General features: G+C 44.5%; 1 protein-coding gene across 2 annotated transcripts in view; it reads left to right on the plus strand.

Annotated features, from left to right (window-relative positions):
• The window catches only part of SLC4A11 (solute carrier family 4 member 11), a 92089-nt gene that overhangs the window by 34415 nt on the left and 41626 nt on the right, over window positions 1–16048 (plus strand). Inside the window, exons 5-8 of one of the 2 annotated variants that reach the window (XM_021526814.3) lie at window positions 4157–4388; window positions 4990–5052; window positions 5593–5674; window positions 14723–14846. In XM_021526814.3, coding sequence (XP_021382489.1) covers window positions 4157–4388; window positions 4990–5052; window positions 5593–5674; window positions 14723–14846 — 501 coding nt within the window. The remainder of the gene's footprint in view (window positions 1–4156; window positions 4389–4989; window positions 5053–5592; window positions 5675–14722; window positions 14847–16048) is intronic. The other variant, XM_077782687.1, reaches the window with a different exon arrangement.

A 16048-nucleotide genomic window follows, 5' to 3' on the forward strand; every position in this document is an offset into this window, starting at 1 on the left:
ACCAAAAAAAAAAAAAATGAAACGTTGATTGGTATAGAATCATGGAAAGTTAAAATAAGCAATTCCATACTCAGGAATGAAAATATCTTTATCCCTAATTTGTCTTGTCTAATCCCAGTGCCAGGGTTCTCAGTCATACACACTTGACTGAAAGTAACCTGAGAACTTAATCACTTAAAAGTGCAAATTCTAAACCCAAATGCAGGATCTGCCTTTGATAAGAAATAGTTGGAAACTGCTTACTCATAAGTGTCTCTTCTATTTTGTTTTTTTCTTTTCAGAGCTGTAGGATTCTTGCTTTTTCTGGCCCACAGTTCATGCTTGAGCATTTTAGTGTGCTGTGGAGCCACAAATTCCAGAGAGCTTTAGCAGGGCTCGAGAAAAAGACACTTTTGCCAGTTTTTTCCTCTGGGGAGGATGAGTGGAAATTTTGTGCTTCAAATGCAAAGGAAAGTGGGACCTGATTCATGGAGGAGATGGCTCCAAGTGTCTGGGAAGGGGGAATCACCAGCAGAGAAGTGAGGAGCTTTGTCTGGAGAGGTTTCCCTGTCTCTGGTGGAAGCCTGTGGTTCTGGAAGGGCAGTTTGTGTCTCAGGCAGTTTGCTATCTAGGAGGACACTTGGTGGGCAGGAATAAAGGTTCTTCACATGGATTGAGCATTTCATCACCATCACAGAGTGGTTCTGAGGGAATTGACCCAAAGGACCATGGCAGCAGCCCAGGCAGAGCTCTGCTCAGGAGGAAGGGATTTTTTGGACACCACAAAAAATTTGCTGGTGGCTCTAAGTGAAGGTGTCTCTGAGCAGCCAGCCAGGAGAGAGCTTGCATTTTGAGCCTTGTCAACAAGTTAGAATGTGTGATTTTGGCCTGCCTGAAGTCAGGAGAGACTGTTTCAGTGTTTTCCCCTTTTTTTTGGCACAACAGGCTCTGTTCCTGTCACGATGCAACGTGGAGCTTTGCAATCAAGGATGCCCAGAGCTGTTCAAATGGCTCTTGGGTAGCTGACTTGGGTTTCTTCCTAAGAAGTTTCCAGCATCGAGTTTCCAGCATCAAGTTTCCTGGTGTGACTTGACTATCTAGCTAAAAATATTAGTGAGGGAGCATTCATTAATCTCCCCTGAACCCAGCAGGGGTCCTGGCTGGAACAGTTGTGCCTGAGCTGTCGCTGAGGCTTTGCTGTGCCAGTGCTTCCAGTAATTTGATTTTGGTGTGTCTCAGGGAGTGATGGATTTCTCTCCTTTCATGGTGGCTGCTTGCCTTGTGATGTTTAATGTGCATAAAACCCCTTTAAGCTCAGAGAGTAGATTTAGATTGGATGTAAAGGATGCTCCCTTGTGAGGGTGGTGAGGCCCTGGCACAGGCTGCCCAGAGGAGTGGTGGCTGCCCCTGGCTCCCTGGAGTGCAAGGCCAGGCTGGATGGGCCTTGGAGCAACCTGGGTTAGTGGAAAGTGTCCTTGCCCATGGCAAGGGTTGCAACTGGATGAGTTTTGAGTTATCTTTGAGCCCAAACTATTCCATGACTCTATAATGCCTTCCCTAACCTTAGGGAGTGATAATAATGATAAATGGATGATAAATATGAGTCTTCCCCCTATTTCCTATAAAGGACCAACAGCAGGGAAATGAAACAGCTGTGGTGCATGGAAAGTTATTTTCCCAAGGTATTGCTTGAAGCCTGTGGCTCAACTGGAGCTTTATCCTCCTGCCTTGCAGTGAGCTGTCAAGCACAGCTCAGTGCAGGATCAATGTTGATTGCAGTGAACTGGGGCCTTCCAGCACCTGAAGGCAGCTACAAGAAAGATAGGAAGAGATAATTTAAAATAGTCTGGAGTGACAGGACAAGGGCAAATGGCTTCAGACTGAAAGAGAATAGGTTTAGACTGGATATTAGGAAAAAATTCTTTATCATGAAGATGGTGAGGCCCTGGTACAGCTTGCCCAGAGAAGCTGTGGCTGCCCCACCCTGGAAGTGTCCAAGGTCGGGCTGGATAGTGCTCTGAGCAACCTGTGCTAGTGAAAGGTGTCCCTGCCCATGGCAGGGCATTGGAACTGGATAATCTTTAAGGTCCCTTCAACCCAAACCATTCTGTGATTCTGTGATCTGGGCAGATAACCCACATGAATGCCTTTGATGAATTTTTTGCTGTTCCTCATCTTTTTCCTTCTGCTGTTCTGCTTCTCTCGTGTAGAAGTTGGTGACACAAAGCCACCTTTGCTATTTTGAGAACTCTTGTTACAGGTGTGTGTTAATCTGCTCTCAGTTTGAGACAGACTCACTGCTTGCACTTCTGAGGTGGAGTTGTAGCTGTGTCACTGTCTCCTCTCCTACGAGCAGATGGTTCCAAAGCCTTGGGGGTGGGAGCTGAAACGCTTCAGAGAATCCTCCCTCTCAAGGATGCTGTGGAAAGAGTGATTGATGCAAAGTAAAACAGTGCTAATTGCAATGGATGTGTACTGACAACTTGATAGTTGCTGTGATAATTACAGTAATTAGGGAGATGTTAGCATTTTTTTTTTTTTTTTTTTTTTGCCTGTGTCTATAAATGGAAAAGGTAAGAGGGAGTGTGCATGGAAGGAGAGGACCCATGAGTAAGGCTTTGGGATGGCCCTGTACCCGAGGGGGGAGTGTGGCATGGGGGATCAGATTTATAAAAGCAATTTAGAGCTTGGTTCTTCCTGAGCTTGAGGGGAACTGAGGGTTTCAATGTCTCTTGACAGTCTGGTTCTCAGCATCACAAATTGAACCTGGCAGCCTTCCCATGGGAAGGAAGATCCATAGAACAGCTCAGCTCCCATTTCCTCACTCAGGCTGTTGAAGGAGAGGGCCAGGACTGCCAGCCCTCCCTGTCCAGTGCTTGTGTGTGGATTTCTAAGGACTGTGCAATGGGAATGAGGCATTTGTAGTTTGATCACTCAATTAATCACCTTCCCAGCTGGCAGGTACAGAAAGGAGTTGAGGTTCTGGAGCACGTATCGCAGACAGGTAGAAAAATTATAAAAGAAAAACCTCATAAAATGAGGCCTGCTCTGCTAAATTAATAGCTGGCCTATCACTTCTTCTAAGTGCAGCTAGTACTTTGCAAGTAAAACATCCTGAAAATGAGAGTTTGTTAACACAACAATCAATTTCTAGAGTTAAAAACAAGTGCACCTATATAAACAATAGGACCACTCCCATAAGAATCCCTGAAGAAAATATGTAAACAATTCAAGAATAGAGAGATCTGACAGACAAGTAAAATACCTTTTACTAATCAATAGAGTAATTAGCAAGAAAGCTATTAACCAATTAAAGTTGCTCATGAGGGCTGTAAAAACGGTGTAAAATGAGCTGCATGAATAAAGAATGACTTTACCTGCATGAAGAAGCTGAGTCCCAACTGTTAAAACAAACACATTGGGGCTGTCTCTTCATCTCAAGGCCACTAAGTCTGGGACAGCAGAAGGAACCAGCAGAGAGCTGGGATAGTTTCAGCCTCTGCTGTTTTTTATTCATTACTGCTTTAAAGCTAAATCTACAAAGGAAGAAAACTTCCATGGAAGTGGAAAGAACAGAAAATGCCAGAAAAGTTGATGGGCTGGATGGCATTTTGCACCTCCCACTTCAGGCTCCCTAACTGGGAGCACTGGGGACAGATGGTCCCCAGTTTGAGAACAACTGGCTTGACTTGGCACTGAGGTTCATACTGGTAATTTTTCATGCTGCTGAGCTCAGCGTCCATTTCACCCAAATAACTTTCCCACATTTTTTCAAACTTCCTGAATTACTTGAACCTAAAGAAGATTTTAAATGCTACCTTAAGTATTTTTGCTTCTAGACCAATTTATCAGACTTTATTCTAGGCTAAAAAAACAAAAACAAAACAAAAAAAAAAAAAAAAACCAAAAAAAAAACCAAAAAAAAAAAACTGACCACAAAACAATATTTCTTTTTTTTAAATTCTGCTTTCTGTGTCAGGGTATAAGTGGTACCTGTGGGCACACTGTTAGGATAAGCCTTGAAAATGCAAACCTTCAATGCATTAATGCATAAAATGCCTTTTCTCCTGTGATCTGAACGGCCAGGAGAATCTTTGGTTGGGTGGTAACCTCAGCAAAGCTGCTCGTGAAGGACCCAGATTCTGCTGTCTCATGCTCTGACGTTTTCTCAACACAGTACCTGAAATTAAAGAATTTTGAGGAGGAGGTCAGAGCCCAGCGAGACCTGGATGGTTTCTTGGCCAGAGCCAGCATCATCCTGGATGAAACAGCCACGTCCTTGGACGATGTTCTCCGGGAGATGCTGAAACACTTTGCCGAGGATCCTGAGAACATGGAGCCCAGCTGCAACTTTGAAAAAATCATGAACACTTTATTCACAGATTCAGGGACCCCACGGGAAGGGAACGGTAATCAGCTCTTGGTTTGCTTTAGCTGGTGGGCTGCTGTTCATTTGCCATCCTTGCCGTGGTGGGGTGCTGGGCATTCACTGTATGGTCCCCAGGCTTGCATGTTGCATGTGATCCCATGGGTTGATTTTTTTTTTTTTCTGTGTCACTCAGACTGAAGGGCTTCATTTATCCAGGGTTTTTGTGTTTTGGTGGAGTTTTGCCCCATTTTATTAAGATCACCTGTTGTGGTGCTCTCTGGGGTGAGGAGTCAGCAGCATTGGGGTGTCTGGTCTGCGTGGACCCTTTTGGTTTGCTTGTCCTCGTCAGCAGTGGCTCCTTTGCCTTGTGATTCTCCACCTGAATTCACACAGGCTGGGGAATTTTGCCTGCTATGGATGAGTAATTGGGGAGGGTTGATTCTTTGTGTCACTCCCATCCCATTGGAGGAGATTGGACACACTTGATTTTCCTCCAGAAGCTCAACTGGGGCAACCCTAGCCGAGGTTGTTGCCTCTGGTGTCACCTTAAGCTATCAAGAAATGTTGTAGTTTAGTCTAAAAAAACGCTGCCTTTTAGCCCAAGATGTGAAGAAGCTTAACTGAGCATTGTTTCTCTGTAGGCACCCCTGATGTTTCAGAGTCAACAGGAATGAATGTACAATCATGTCCATCGCACCTCAAATGTAACTGTCACAGCCTGAGTGAATTTGTTTAACAGATATGTCAAGTCCTGAGCATGTAGTAAGCATGTTCATGCTTTGGTTACTTCTTGCTACCTGTCTTAGAGCTTCGCATTTGTAATCCTTTTAATTTAGGCTTTCTGCCAATAAAGAACAAAAAGTAAGTAGTGCCATAAAATAGTGTGAGAGCAGTAGCTGGGAAGAGGGGGAGAGAGGGCAGGGGACTGGGGAGGTGACACTCCTCCCAGTCCTGTCTGTGTGTGTGTGGTGGATAATGCTAATCTAATAACCCAGTATTGCAGTAGGATGATGTTGGGAGGAGAAAGCAGCTGCCTTTCTAAGCTGTGAATAGTTTAAGGACACAGTTCAAAAGCAGCAGGACAAATGTTTCCATCTCTTTCTGTCAGCCCCCACCCCTGCATCAGTCCACTGGGCAGATAGGAATGCTTGGGATTAGTAGTCAGCTTCCATTTAGAAATGTTATTTACAGCTGCAGAATAAACGAGGACAGCCTGTTGATATTTCCCTCTCTTCTCTTCCCAGTTCACCTCTTATCAGACACAATTCAAGGGGTCACAGCCACAGTCACGGGGGTGCAGTATCAGCAGTCCTGGCTCTGTATCATGTAAGTATCTGGGTTAGATGAGCAAAATCACTGACATCCAAACCTTTTTCTGCTGCTGGGAGGAGCAGAGGTTCAGAATGTGCCCTTCTGGGTTAAGATGGTGGTGCTTGTTCCATCCATCCTGTGGGATCTGTCTCTCTCTGGGCTGCTTCTCTTTGCAAACACATGCAGTAGGTGACCACAGCCCCTCCAGGGCATTCAGCTCTTGGATGTTATAGAAATCTGCTGTTAACAAGCTAAGAATGCTGAAAAAATGAGCCAGAAAATGCTAATTACTGAGAAATGCTAATAAAGGAACTTCTCAAAGGGACAGCAAACTACTTCATGGACTGCTTTGCCTGCCAAAGTCTGGGAGCCTGGACCAAAAGATTTCTTAGGTCCTTTGATGGAACCATCCAAACTTTGTAGCTGAAAATTGAAGTCAGACATTCCACGCTATTTAGACACTGATTACTTTGTCTGACAATTAATTTGGACGCTGATTAATTGTCAACACTGTTAAACACTGGAGGAGCAGGCCCTTAAGAACTCTGTCACCTGGGATTTATGAGATGTGGTGGCTTCACCCCAGCTTGCACTTGACCAGAACTGGGGTTTGAAGTTATTGTCTCCAAGTCAGGCCTGTGGGGTGAGCCAGGCTGTCCCTTCACAAGAGAAGGCCAGAACCTGAGTCCCTGAGCCAACCAAAGCAGTGCCTTTTTGACTCTGTTGCTTTATTCCTGAGCAGTCTTGAAGTCGAGTTGTCAAGAAATATGGTAATTCCCAGAGAAATGGCTGGGATATGTGGGATAGGTGCCTAAAGGCATGCACATATTTTAGCCTTCACAGCCAGTTTGCTGAGACAACTGTCACAATAGTTTTCCTTCTGCTTGTACTTCTTCTCCTGCCCTCTGCTTATGGCTGGGGAAAATGGAGAGAAATAGAGGATTAAAAAAAAAAAAAAAAACAATCAAAAAGGAGACAATACCATCAACAAACAAGGAAAAATACCCCCCTTGTTTGAATCTCTTATGAAAGAAAAGGATGTGATCTCCATAAGTGATGGCATATCAGGGCTGTGTCCTGAGAGAGAAGAGAGCTGGATGATATTTTTTGCTTTGTGTGCTGCCTTTTTACATCTGGCACATACAGAGCAGGACCACGAAGAAGAAAATGAGTTTATAAAGTAAAATGGTGTCAACCAAGAGGACTTTTGGGCAGTTTTCTCCTCTTTGGATGCCATAGGAAGGGTAACAGCAGTAAGGATATGTAGGTGCTGCTGATGCAGAGGATGGAAATTTCTCCCGTGGGGTGAGACAAGCTCTGTGGAGGGTTTTGGGAAGGGTTGCCTTAATAACCAAAACATTTTAAAAGTCAGGATACAAATGCTATGATTACATACATGAGACTGAAAAGGGTGGGTTCAGCCTGTTAGGAAAGTGAGCCAGAGCTTTAAATGCATCCATGTGAGTAATGCTGGCTTCCATGACAAGAGATGATTTAAAAAATAAGCTCACAGCCTGAAGGTGTCTTGTGCAAAACTTTCCTTGTTTCTTCCTTTTGTTGCTCTGAAGAGGGAGAAGAAAGTGGTGGGAAAGCAATGATGAGTTATTAACTATAATTATCTAATTATTGCACTGTATTTCTGCTGGAGTTATTGTGCAACAGATTGTGCACCATATTTTTAGATCTTACATTTTTCTTGAAGTCAGATTGCAAAACAGCTTCCAAACCTCTGAAGTAAAAGGAATTTGTTGATGAAAAAATTTTCCATATGAGTGGGAAGAACCTTTAAGATATCTTCTCTCCTTTATCCTTGCATTTGGTCTATACTCTGCTAAATTTTAAATAAGCATTGCTGGGTTGGTGCACCTTAATCAACTTTTAATCCCTTGATTGAATTGATAAAATAAGATTATATTAATGAGGAAGAACAGCTGAGAGATAAAGTTTTGGTGGTGTTGCTTCTGCATAGATGATGAGGGGAAATAGTAACAGCTGAAATTAGTTTGGGGTGAGAAAGGAAGGAATTTTGTAGGATATTCACTGAGTTGTGCAGAGCCTGGCTGCAGAAGAACATTCCTAATGGAGGCAGAAACGTGTTTCCCTCTCCTTTGTGCTGGAAAGAAGGCTCTTATTTCTTATCTGATTTATCCTCTGTGAGAAGAGCAGTGGGGAAAACCTGGGGTTGAAATAATTGTTCTGCTTCTGTTGGATTTGGTGCTTTCCTGACGGTTTCAAGTCTAGGGAAGCTCCAGCAAGGTCAGACATCCCATATGGATCTGGGCTTCACCCACAGGGCAGAACAAACCCTTGAGGAGCTGAAGATTTCAAGATTTCAATGTCCCAGTGAAGTCCAGGAAAACAGCTGAATTCTGATTCACTGCAGGCTTTAGGGGTGCTTTTGTCAGGAATGACCAAAAGCTGATCTTGCTGAGGCCACACCACGATATATCAGCTTATGGAAAACTTGGAATTCTTCTGTTAAAATGAGAGCTGAGAAGTATCAAAGCTTTTCATGCCCCAGTGGCCAGCAGGGTCCAGCTCTGGAAGAATGAAGGTTTCTACTTGTGCACGTGGTCATTTCCTAACTAGACAACAAATATTGAGAGTTACAGATGAGCTTCATCAGCCCAGGACAAGATCTCATACCTTTGAAACCATGGACAAAACTAGTTTTTCTTCCTATCCCAGCATTTGACAGATCATGAAGACACAAACTGGCCCAGAGATCTCCTGCTGCTGGTTGTTTCCTTGGAGAACCTGGTTTGAGGGATGGTCCTGTCCCAGAGTGGGGAGTTCTGGACTGTTTTCCTCAGTTATTTAAGTGAGAAAACTCAGCTGCTGGTAGGACCTGCAGCATGGAATGACTGAAGCAGGCAGAGGTGCTGCCAGGAGGGCGCTTGGAGCTCTCCCTAAAGCACCCAGACCTGCCATGATCCCAGCACAGATGGGTAAACTGGATGTTTTCATTGTCTTGACTGGGAAAAATGAGCAAGGAGCTCCAGTGGGAGCTGCTGGTTTTGGTGTTGCAGTTTTCTGCCTCAAAAAGGCCAAGAAACCCCTCCCTATCCCATGAAGAAGTGACTCTATCACAAGCCAAGTTCTGTCACACCCCACTCCTTCTTTAACTGCCTGACAAATTGAGATGAAAATGCCTGATTTTTAGTTTTTTCCTCTTGGAGTGAAGCATATATGATTTAAAAACTGCTTAACTGGGTGCTGGTGGATTTTTCCCCCTCATGTCCTGCTAGGAGAAACATCAGCTTAGTGGGTTATGGAACAAATGTCCCTGAGCTGATGGAACACCCCCAGGCATCCCAGCTTCCAGGCTGTATTCTCTCTGCCAGCAGATTGATAAAACTGCTGATTTCCAGAGCTGAATCCTTAGAAAAACATGAAATGAAGCTGCTCCATAGTCTGGATGGAGTAGTTGTAGAGTCATCTCTTCTGGCTGGATTGCTAAGGCACATGCACTGGGCATTAAACTGCTTTCCTAAAGCTCTTTTAACAGGCAGGGCAGAGGGCAAAAAAAGCCTCCCTGCAAGCAAAGAGTGGTTCAGTGGTTTGTGTGCTCTGTGTTGCTATAGAATTTCTGCCTTTGATGTAGCCTGTCGTGGCAGTGACTCCTGTGGAGGAATTCAACTCAGAAAAATCCAGGTAGCCTCTCAAAAATAGGTATTGTGAGGTGATACTGGATAACCAGCAAGGCTGCTGTTGAGGTAATCAAACTTTGAGGAGTGAGATGCCAAATTTAATGTATTACTGTGAAAGATGTGACTGGTGTCTCTCTCCAACAGAAGTAATGCAAGTCCATTTTGTGTGTTTAAGGATTTTTCCAGACCCAGAGGTCTGTGGGTTTCTAGAAAAGTCACCTTGTCTCTGATTTAGCTGCTGAATAGATTGCAAATAGAGATGCTTCAGTTGCTGTCTCTTCCTCAGATTATTCTTTTAAAGGGCAAAATGAGAAATTAAAACAGTTGGACTGCTTAAAACAAATATTTTCATTTAGAGGAATGATGACAAGATTTGGAGCCTTGTAAGCAAGAGCCTCTTCTCCAGAATTTACAACCATCATCTCTCAAGTGTTCTTTAGGCTTAGAGAACCATATAATTTTTTAAGGGCCTCTCCACCCTTTTTGGGTTTTCCCAGATTATGCTAGAGAGCTGAAAATTTTGCAGGTGCTGTTTCATGAAAAGAAAACCTCAAATTCAGCCTCTGTATTAGGAATTTGGGTCCTGAAGAAGAAAGATAGCTTGTTTTTCTGCTTTGTTTTACAGACCTGCAGGGTCTGTAGAGGGATGAGATGTCTCCTTATGGAATGAAGGCTGGAAAAGTCCAACCATTAACACCACACCACCGTGTTCACCTCTAAACCATGGCCCAAGTGCCACAGCCAACATCTGGCAAGTGTCCTTTGAATTCGGAGAACCAGTTAATTTTCTTTTAAGGGCCTCTCCCCCATGCTGGGCCATTTCAGGTCGTGCTGGAGAGCTCCTACAGGTGCTGTGTGATGGAAAGGTATTCTCAATACACACTGACCTGGAGGAAATCCTCCCCCCTGGAGAGGATGAGTCTTCCTGGAGCCCAGCAAGGTGCATTTCCCAGGCCAGAAGGACTTGCAGCCTGCAGTGGGGGTGTTGTGGCTGAGCCCAGCCTGTGCCAAGCTGTGGGTGAGCTGCCTGGCCTGGCCACAGTTTCATTCCTCACTTGCAGATCCTGGTTTCTCAAAGCTGGTGCCTGGAGCTGCTCAGCAAAGGAAGATTTATTGGCAGTGGTTGAGAAAAGAAGTGTCATTGTTGTTCTGTGTGGGGACAGGAAAAGGCTGGTTGGCTGATTACCTCTGCTGGGCACTTTTTCATACTGCAAGGGATAATTTGTTACTGAATTAATTTCCTTTCTTGCTCTTTTAAAAGAGGGTTTCTGTTTCTCTTAGGTCTCCATAATGTGACCCTTTTTATGATTTGGTTGAGCAATGTGTTATTACTCTGATATCATCTTGGGTGTGGGCAGACCTGGGGCACAGGGGCCTCGGTGGATCTGGGATTTTGGTGGAGCACTGCCAGTTCTCACCATCCCAGTGCCACCCTCAGCACCACCAGAGGCAAAGAGGAGCACAGGGAAGCAGAATTTGTGCTATAATTTAAATGCCCTTTTTACAAGCTCAATTACTGGGGGATCAAGATAAAACTGCTGAGAACAGAACCTGGCATCTCATTAAATCATAGTCCAGCATTTCCTGGGGTGACTAATACTGGGTGGAAATAGATTTTTCAGCTTTCTGGCCAAACCAAGGGAGAATCAAATGTAGCTCAACTCAAACCAAAAAGGAACTTGGAGGCTTTGACCAAACCAGGCTTGATTTAGAGTTAGCTGAAAATGTCTTGCTAGTTCTCAGCTTTTTGGGGCTATTTACCCTCCAGCTTTTTTTTTTTTTTTCTTAGTGGGAATTTTTTTAAGTGCTACTTAAAAAAAAAAAAAAAGAAAGTTGTTTCATTTTGAAAGTGATTTTCTTCTTGGCCTGAGCTGTGCTGACTTTTACCTGCGGTCTTGCTTGACTTGGGATTTCTCCATGTGAACCAAGGAACATTTTTTTTCATGTCTTTTACAAATATTTGCACAATTCTAGTTGGGACTGCAGTTTTGGCTTGTATTGTATTTGTATCTGGATTCTGGAATTAAAACAAAAGTGGGAGCTGTAAGTGCTACACTAGGGAATAGGATTTGAGTCAGCTAAATAATAGCTTAAAATTAAAGAAAAGCTTGATCTGCTGAATGATGCATGGGCAGGAGTGACTTGGCCTTGCACTGGAAGTCTTAAAACATCATTTTTTTCCCCCAAATAAATGAATATAACAGAGGGAGAGCAGACTGAGATGAGGCTGCATTCTGCACTGCTCCTCCCCTCCATGCAGCCAGGCTCAGGAACATCCCATCTTCTCTATAGCACCTGTTTAAATCTGGTTTTAATCAGGTTTATCCTCACTAAATCAACTCCAGCTCGATTTGTAAAGGTGTTACTGATTGAAATTATTTGTACATTGACCTAAGTGTTGGAAGCTCTCAATTTTACTGGTGTGACACTGAGATTTAGATCCATGTGTCCGTATCCATGGAGTTCTTTACTGAGGAGCTGGAGGAGACTCTCAGAAGTGTGAGAAACCTCAAACTCCAGCACTCTGGATAAAATTATTCCAGATAAAAAGGGTTGATAATGACAGTGAATTTCTTGGTGTCTTCTAAATGTGCTCTGTGTGAAATCTTTCAATACTGTGGGATCCTCTTCTTGCCCAATCCCTCAGCTTAAGGAAACAGTGAACTCCTGAGTAAGAGAATCAAATTTTTGATGGCTACCATGAAAATGATGTTGTAAAATAGAGAGCCCAATAGCAAAGCTCAGTTTTGAACAGTCCAGTTTTCCTCTCTGTACCCAAGAAGCTCTTGAGCTGAAGTGGGATTGTGGCACTGCTGGCAGGACTCCTGTCTCTGGAAAACACAGTCCTGGAGACAATTCACGGAGCTGAAACGTAACCCTGTCACTCCAGGGAGAAAGAAAACTCCAGAACATGTAGCTTCCTTCATTAGATTGCACTTTATAATAGGCTTTTCCAAATTGCTTTTTACTTCTGTAGTTTCTTGCTTGGTCAGGTCCTGCCTGGTGCACGTGGTAGGGCAGGAAAGGTGTCTGGGAAGAGTTGGTACAGCTCTGTGAGCCACAGGTGCTGATACCTGCTTCTGCCATGTCTGGGATAGAAATGATGTCCAAAATGCCCCTTTTCAAAACAGATTAATCAATGAGCTTGATGCCTCAGGTTTTAGCTTTTCTATTTTTCACATTCTGTGCTGCTTTAGTGTGTGGGTCTGAGCTTCATGTTAAAGGATGGTGAGCTCTGTGTACAGAGCAGGGAGACAAAACAATTCCTTCTCCAGCTGGGGACCAAGGACAAATGATCCAAATCTCAGCCCAAGAGCATAAACATGGACTGGAGAGAGAAAAACAAGCATGATGGGACTGCATGGGCTAAAGCTGGAATTGGACAATGAACTCCAAGATGAAAATGGAGCAGAACTGATCCCAGTGAGAGCCCCCAGGAGCGCTCTTTTGTGACCATTTTGGTTCACCTTGTGTGCAGCCCTGGCTGGGCTCTGGTGCTGCCCAAGGTAGATCTGTTGAGGCCTTCTAATAAATCCCTACTTCATTTTTTAGCTCTGTCCAACCTCTGTTGTAGGTCAGCATTCACAAGGCATCAAGCTGAGCAGCTGAGGTATGCACGTGCTGAGAACTGAGCTCAGAGTTGATGCTAATGGTGCAGTAATCAGTCACTGCTGGTCACCAGGTGGGTGAAGGTGAGAGAACTGAAGGTGTTGGGCCACTTGAAGGTTCTCCAGTTGGTCCAAAGCCTGGAGTTCATGTCCCCTCTGGCTTGTTGAGCTGTAACACAAGGAGGCTTGTCTGCTGTTCAGCCACAGTTGGATTGCAAGCAGGGGCTTGGCTTTGGTTGTGAAAACAAGTGTAGCTTGCACTCTATTTTCAATTACTTCAAAAGATATTTATTCCTCACCTTAGGACCTGCCTTGATCTTTCTCTCTTCCAAAGCTGATTCAAGTACATAAAGAACAAGAGGCTGTGGTGAAGGAAAGTTAGGAAATAAATGAAACAGTGTCATCTTTCTCATGCCCTGTATTGTTCTAATTAAGCTGTTTGGTTGCTCTCAGACAAGTGTCTCTGTGAGATTAATTTATAGAAGCAGGCTGCTTCCAGTCTGAGATCAAGAAGTCAAACTCAGTAAGAAAATACTTGATGGTGTGATTTTTTTTTTTATGCAAATAGTGGAGAACTTGGTAGAAAATATGTGTTCCAGACTAGGACATCTCCAGCCAAATATCTTGTTAATGTAACAGCCCTCAGGGTGCATGGGCGTGAGAATACATCTTAAAAGGAAAGAAATAAGATGGGATTATGGAAGAGAAATGACAGAAATAGATCCTCCTGTTGGAAGATTGTGATAGGTGCTTGTTAGATGAACAAAAGAGAGCAAGCAGCTGAAATAACTTTGAACCAGGTAAAGGGAAGGGAAAATAACTCTGAGGTAGGAAAACACTTCCATACCTCTTCCAGGTGTCTGTAGGCACACACTGTGTGCATTTTTCATCAGTGGTTTACAGAAGGGTTGGGAAGTGGTTGGTGGCTTCAAAGGGAACAGGAGAGCTGCATGCCAGGCTGCCATTGCCCTGCTGCCCCTGCAGCAAACCCCAAAGTTTCCCAGCAGGAAAAGTGGCAGCTAAGCAGGTCCCAGCTCTGGTTAAATATCCCAGGGTGGAGACAGATGTGGTCTTTCACAGCCTCTGGAGATGATCCCTGTGTTTATTCCACACAACTTTTTTTTTTTTTGCTAATCTTGGTTCTGGTAGTCAAACATGCATCCCATCCCCTGGATCACAGCCAAGGATTTCCCTCCAAGCACTTATCCCCTCCCTGTGGATCTTGAGCAGGGAGGTCAGCCTGGTTTCTTTAACACTTGGGAACCAGAAAGGGGAAAACAACAGCTGGGAGCAAATGGGAAAAGCCATTACAACACAGAGGTCTGCCTGAGGCAGAAGTGGGAGTATATTGGCTTGGCATTTTGCCTTAGTGTTTCCAGAAGCACCTTGGGAGAACAGGTGAAATGAAGTGTAATCTGCTTTCCAATAATGCAGGTGTTCTCTAATAAGAGGTTTTGGGGTTTTTTTGGTATGTGTGTTTAGAAGCTTCTATAGCTCTGCAAGTACTTGGTGTCTTGTACTCTCTGTCATTTGTTTTCTTGGCTTGAAAAAAAAAAAAGCTGCTGGAAGAAAAGGCAGAATACACCTTGAAATCTTGAAAGGTATTTCCCATAAAGACAATGGATGTGAAATTGTACAAAAGGGAAAATTGGGCTGATAGTAACTAAAAATTCAAGACTTCAGAAGTCTTCAACCAACAACATCATGTGTTTCTCAAAGGTGAAATGTGTTTTTATTCCTTGTGCACCGGAGGAGATTGTGCCTGGTATTGTGGCCCAGTCTGACAATCCCATTTTCCCCAACAGTTGCACTATAAAGTCCCTTCAGCGACGTCACGTTTGCATCAGCCGCCTGGAGAGGCCTCAGAACTGGGGTGAGAACTCCTGTGAAGTCAGATTTGTGATACTGGTCCTGGCTCCTCCCAAGATGGTGAGTTTTGTCTTCTTGCTCCACAACTTCAGGAGGTTCTCCTGAGTTTGCTTTTCCTCGGGCTCCTCCAAGGGTTAATAAATGTTGTTTTTAAAACACCAGGGGATGTGAAAAGGCCTGAGATCTTCTCAGCAGCTGTCAAGATGATTTATCCTGTTGGTGAGGGGTGGATTAGTGGGCTGTGTCCTTGTCTCATGGCCTGTATCCTGATGGGGAGGAGAACACCATGTAGTCCCCATAAACACCTGGGGTGCCCTAAACACTCCATGGATTCTCCTCTCCAGCTGGAGCTGCTATTTTTAGAAGTAAGAAACGCAGCTCCTTGCTAAAGCCAAGCTTTTGAAAAGCCCTTGTGAGCCTACAGCTGCTGCCCCAGGGCAAAGGTCTGGTGGGTTGCTTCCCAACAAACTTCCCTGATGGGGCTGACATTTTCCCTGCACATGTGGCTGCAGCAGCTGGAGGTGATGTAGCCAAGAGGAAGATGATTCTTTTTTGAGCTCTGTTGCAGTGAGGGTGAGACTTTGTGGGAGCTGCGGTGCTTTTAAGGTCAGCCTATTCCTGAGGCCCTTTGGATCTTTCAAAGCTTTTAGCACATGAAACAGCAAGGTTAAAGCTTGCTCAGGTTCTGGTGCTTTGGTGTAGACAAGGATGGCACAGTAGAACACTTTTACTGTAATCAGAATATCCTGAGTTGGAAGGGACCCACAAGGATCATTCAGGTCTGACTCTGATATCATGGGGTGCCTCAAGGTTAATTGGGGATCACCATCCTGTCTTCCTAGAAAGCACTGGCCTGACCAAGGTGCTTCTTCCAGCTGATGGCTGAATGGTTCAAAGCTCAAGACCTTTTCACACTCCAGCTGGCTGTTTACACCTTGGGGCTGCTGGGTCTGTGCTCCTGAGAGGTGCTGGAGAGGTTGGGGACCTTTCCTGGGACAGGATATGTCCTGATTCAGTTTCCTGCTCTTCAATGCTATCTGTGTGACCTTGGGACCTGCTGGTCTGGCCTGTCTCCTCCCCCCTTCACCACCACCCACGTTTAAATGGGAATACTGGTGTTTCCTTCTTTCCCAGGATTTCTGGCAGGTCTTTCCCAGTTGAGCCACTCGATGCTTTTGGCATCGACCTCGAAGCCAACAGGCTGAAAACATATTGATGTTCCTTGTTCAAAGCAGGAGGGAGAACACCTGGAGCTGTGTGCA

Source organism: Lonchura striata, chromosome 4, assembly GCF_046129695.1.
Source record: "Lonchura striata isolate bLonStr1 chromosome 4, bLonStr1.mat, whole genome shotgun sequence".
Classification (NCBI taxonomy): domain Eukaryota; kingdom Metazoa; phylum Chordata; class Aves; order Passeriformes; family Estrildidae; genus Lonchura; species Lonchura striata.